The sequence below is a fragment of the Puntigrus tetrazona genome, chromosome 10 (assembly GCF_018831695.1).
Source record: "Puntigrus tetrazona isolate hp1 chromosome 10, ASM1883169v1, whole genome shotgun sequence".
NCBI lineage: Eukaryota > Metazoa > Chordata > Actinopteri > Cypriniformes > Cyprinidae > Puntigrus > Puntigrus tetrazona.
In genome coordinates, this window is record NC_056708.1 from 8,175,445 (window position 1) to 8,180,333 (window position 4,889).

At 36.0% G+C, this 4,889-nt stretch overlaps 2 protein-coding genes across 4 annotated transcripts in view; one reads left to right on the plus strand and one right to left on the minus strand.

Moving 5' to 3' along the window:
• The window catches only part of cadm2a (cell adhesion molecule 2a), a 1,030,129-nt gene that overhangs the window by 173,084 nt on the left and 852,156 nt on the right, over positions 1-4,889 (minus strand). The gene's annotated exons all lie outside the window — the stretch shown is intronic.
• The window catches only part of LOC122352913 (protein unc-13 homolog B-like), a 26,008-nt gene that overhangs the window by 15,802 nt on the left and 5,317 nt on the right, over positions 1-4,889 (plus strand). Inside the window, exon 23 of the mRNA XM_043250661.1 lies at positions 4,476-4,564. Within this exon, the coding sequence (XP_043106596.1) occupies positions 4,476-4,564 (89 nt within the window). The remainder of the gene's footprint in view (positions 1-4,475; positions 4,565-4,889) is intronic.

A 4,889-nucleotide genomic window follows, 5' to 3' on the forward strand; every position in this document is an offset into this window, starting at 1 on the left:
ATCTCCGTAGATAATAGGAGTAGAGTAGTTTTTGAGCTATCGTGAATGATTTTAAACCTAGGCTTGTATTTACTTAAATGACATGATTGCAGACTTTAGAAATATAAAGCAAGTCATTATTTTTTTAAAAATAAAGTTGGATGCAATAGTGGCCCCCGAGGATGAAGAGGAGGGGGAAGAGGAGGTGGGTACACAGTGTTCCAAAATGCACGTATTTATAAAGTATGTGTGTTCCTAAAGGAAACACATGGATTTTGATTCTTTGAGAGGCTTATTATTGCACTTCTTCTGTGATTAATCAGGTTATCAATGAAAATGTGAAAGATGGCGAGGTGGGTACAAGTAGACTAGACATAAAATAGCTAATTTCTTGCCGTTCTCCCTAGCTCTAATCTAGTGAAAGCAATTACATAGAATTAAAATGAGGAAAATAGTTTTGAAAGTAGAGTAGTTGCTTTTGTTGCAGTATATTGAATTTATGCTTGATTAGAACCCTGATGTCATCAACCCTGTTGTATCAAGTGATTTTTAGATTTGTTGGATTGTGTTCATTCTGGGAGAATGAGAGATTGTCATTGTGTCGGTGTGTGTGTGTGTGTGTGTGTGTGTGNCTGATTAGTAAAGGATCAGTGAAGTCTTAGGCGTTTCTGTTCATGGGACAATGACATTGGATTCTACACATTGCTGATCTTTTTATTTTCTGTTTACTTAATATTTTATTATAATTTTATTACATTCATTGGATAGCAGGGCAGATAAATCTCAATATCAGTCAGATACAGGTTTTTGTAGTTGACTAAATGTTGTATTTGAAAACAGTTTAGTTAGTTACTTTTTTTGTAAATCACCATTTGCAGTTTTTATGATTTGTTGAAAAACTAATTAATTCTGAAATAGGGTTGCTGTAGTTGTTTTTCTAAACTTGAAAAGTAAAATGCTTTAAAAAGGAAGCCCACTATGGAAGCCCACTTTGACTTTAGACCTCATAATTTTGAGATTGTCATTATTCATTATGTCATTATTACAATTCTGAGGATTAACATGAGTTAATAATCGTGAGTTTGTATTGTACAGTTCTGAAAAAAAATAAAAAATATAGTGACATTTGAACTGTGAGAATAATAACCAGAATTATGATACCACAATTGCCATTTTGCCAAAAAAAGAAACATTAAAACTTGAGAAGTGTCATAAAGAAAAATATCAATTAATCAGTCAATCAATCAATCAATCATTTTTATTTATATAGCGCTTTTAACAACACAGGTTGCATCAAAGCACTGTACAGTATAATGTAGAAGAATACAATGACAGGGATGTATAATGACGAGAGTGAACAATTTGTTATTAAATGCAGAGACGGTCTCTGTAATCAATTCGATAATAGTTGCTAGAAGTTAAGTGTCCCCAACAAAGCAAGCCAGAGGCGACAGCAGCAAGGAACCAAAACCCCATGCATACAGAACGGAGAAAAAAAACCTTGGGAGAAACCAGACTCAGTTGGGGTCAGTTCTCCTCTGAGCGGACGCCCAGCACTTAACTTTCAGTTCAATTTTAAACACAGCTGTGTCAGATAGTGTAAATGACTTAGTGTGTGTGTGTTTGTGTGTGTGTAAAATAATCCNCGGAGAAAAAAAACCTTGGGAGAAACCAGACTAAGTTGGGGTCAGTTCTCCTCTGACCGGACGCCCAGCACTTAACTTTCAGTTCAATTTTAAACGCAGCTGTGTCAGATAGTGTAAATGACTTAGTGTGTGTGTGTTTGTGTGTGTGTAAAATAATCCTGTGTTTAATTTTGGCAGGATAAACGTCTTGTGAAAATGGTATTTTATACAATTGGACTTCTCAGAAACATTCCTCTGGTTCAATGATATTTTATTAAACTGGAAAACTAATAATCTACATAATAGACCACTTTAGGTTTAATTAATTAATAATTACTCTAGGTGGTTCTAAAGAAGCTTGTCGCATTGGCATCCACATTTCAGGATGTATGTAAAGGACCAGAATCAAATGTATCTAAAGTTTACTCTACTATGATATCTGCTGTGCAGATATCTCCACAGCGCACTGGTTAGGTGCTACATAACAGCAGGCTCGTATTTGTATTAGCTTCAGTCTGACTATATGATGTGGCTTCTGTCCCCAGCTGGAAGAGAGTGAGGATGAGGAGGACGAGTTACAGGAGGTTTGTTTTTGGGATCATCCATGCTGAATTCATGGTTGTGTTTCATCCGTTATTGTCCTTTTAATCCAACAATTTCCCAAGCGCCCCATTGCAGCACACAGACATGTCGCTGTCCCAGTGATCAGCCATGTCTGAACTATGTGTGAACTCCCATCCGTGCCTCAGCCCCTTTAACAATGGCTCACTGTGACCTTCATCGTGTGTCTGTGTTTTCTAGGAAAATTTATTAAAGTTTTAAGAAAACTTCACATTCTCGACTGCCCTCCACAAATCTCCAACCCATCACAGACAGTCAGCATACAGAACTAAATTCTAATCAATAAAGGGTTCATTAATAATAGACAGGGTTTTACTGTATATTAGCTTTTTTAATGTACATACATTTTTTAACTGTACATACTGTTCAAAGGTTTGGGGTCACCAAAACGTTTTTTTTTTTATCTTGGCTACAATTATTGCAACATCCTTTTCCTGAGATAGCAGCCCAGAGTTTTCTTCTGTAATGCCTGAAAAGTTTGGAGAACATCCCTTCATGCAGATTCTCCCTAGATCCTTCAGAATACCAGCTCCATGTTGGTGTTTCTCCTCTTTAGTTCACCTCTCTCATTTTCTATAGGGTTCAGGTCAAGAGACTAGGACAACCCTGGCATTTTGTGCTCAGTGGCGCATTTTTGTGTTGATTTTGATGTTTCTTTTGGATTATTGTCCCAATGGAACATCCAACCATGGCCCATATTATGATTTCTAACAGAGGCTGCCAGCTTTAGATTTTTTATCTGTTGGTGTTTTATAGAATTCATGATTCTTCGCATCTGAGCAAGATGTCCAAGACCTCTAGCAGAAAAACAGGCAGGCAAAGATTCACAGTATATTTAGCTGTGGGCATGGGCTACCTCTGACCATAGAAACCAAGTGGATTTTGCTTTTGGATGAGCAAAGAGAATTGTTCTTGAAACAAAAGTTTTTTTGTTTTTCTGTCTCCAAGATTTAAGTAATCTCTGCAATTCTCCAGCTATGTCCTTTTTGTAATATTTTCCTTATATTTATAATCCTTTGGAACAGGACATCATAGCTGGACAATTTTGTGGTCCTAGTCTCACTAGTATGCAAATTTTAAAAATGAATGGTAATATACTTCAGAGGTATTTTACTCAAAAATGTCCAGGGGCGCCAGTAATTGTAGCCAACATGCAGTGAAAACATATATTTTATTGTGAGGTTTTCTCTCCACATGAGGTGAGGTGAGCTAGATGAAAAACTCTATTCTATTCTATTCTNATAAATATTCACTCTCATAACCATCACTCTAGTGTTGCCCCCTGTACAGTTTTACTGTACATTTATATTTGAGTGTTTGACATATACAAATTTTTATATACGTTTGATATCATTTTTTTTCCTCAACCCTGCCCATAGATGGACATCTCAGAGGACAAGGTGTGTATTGAGTCCTTTGAGTCAGAATTTTTTTTCTCTGAATTTAAATATAAATGCAATTTTCTTTTTTTTTTTTTTTTTTTTTTTTTTTTTTTTTTNTATGAAAAGCCTGAGAAAGCAGACAGGGAGCAGAAGGTGAGACTCAGACTTGTTTCTCACTCCTGTGTTCTTCAACATGTCATTTAATATGTTAAATCACTCCTTTTTATAGATCCAGGTTGTGTCTCAGCATTCCTAGTGGTCCAGAGATCAAGAAAAATCTATTTATTGAAAGAAAGAAAGGTTAAATAGGATGGTCATATTCAAATGACTTTATTTTGCATATATTTGGGCGAACATGAGGGCAGTATTGCATCTGCAGTGCACACTGTTTGCTACTTTTATTTTGTAGTATACCAAAACAACTGAACCCGTAGCTCCTCTCTTCCTCAGAACTGCTCATTAGTCTCAATATTTTTATTGGGTTGTGATGTGATTTGTTGAAATGATTAAAAATGAAACATCCTTTTGCTCTTTCTGAAGGTGGTGGTCAGCAGTAAGCAGGTGGGTTGCACAGCCTGTGTGGTTGTAGCAATACTTTTCGTGTTTGAGAGCTCATTAAAAGAGCACTTATACAGTAGAGGACTCTAGTGTGGTCTTTCTTCCTGTTCTTCCTCCTCCTCTTACTGAAACTGTGTGAGTTTTACAGGCTGTTTTGCCCATCAGTGGTATTTTCACCCCCTCTGAACTGTTCTCATCACATCGGTGTCATAAAGCTGGTGGTTTATAATCGGGTGAAGTGGTGTTAGTTGCGATGGTGAAGAACATCTGAATTTAGCAGAGCTGTTTATGTGTGTTTTTCATTCTGCAGTTAGACACAGAGGCCAGTGACATCCTGAATGATCTCCAGGTCAAGCTGAACAACGTTTTGGATGAGCTGAGCAGCACCTTTGGAAACACGTCAGTGTTTATACAGTAGATCATATACATGTGGATTAATCACATAAAAATAGACAGATTCTGAAACGCAAAACAAATTAAGAAATTATATTTTGCATAAAGGAAATTAAGTCTTCTTTTCAGGAACATTTGTATTATTACATTGTTACGTTTCCCGACATTTCTTCCAAGATAATTAAGCACATTTCTCCCCTTTCTTTAACAGTTGTCCCATTTTGTAACAGTAAAGTATAAATTAAGCATAATTATTCATTTTGGAATGTATTATTTAAAATATCTATAATTGGGGATATTTTTTGTGCTGTCTTTAATTTATAATAAATAT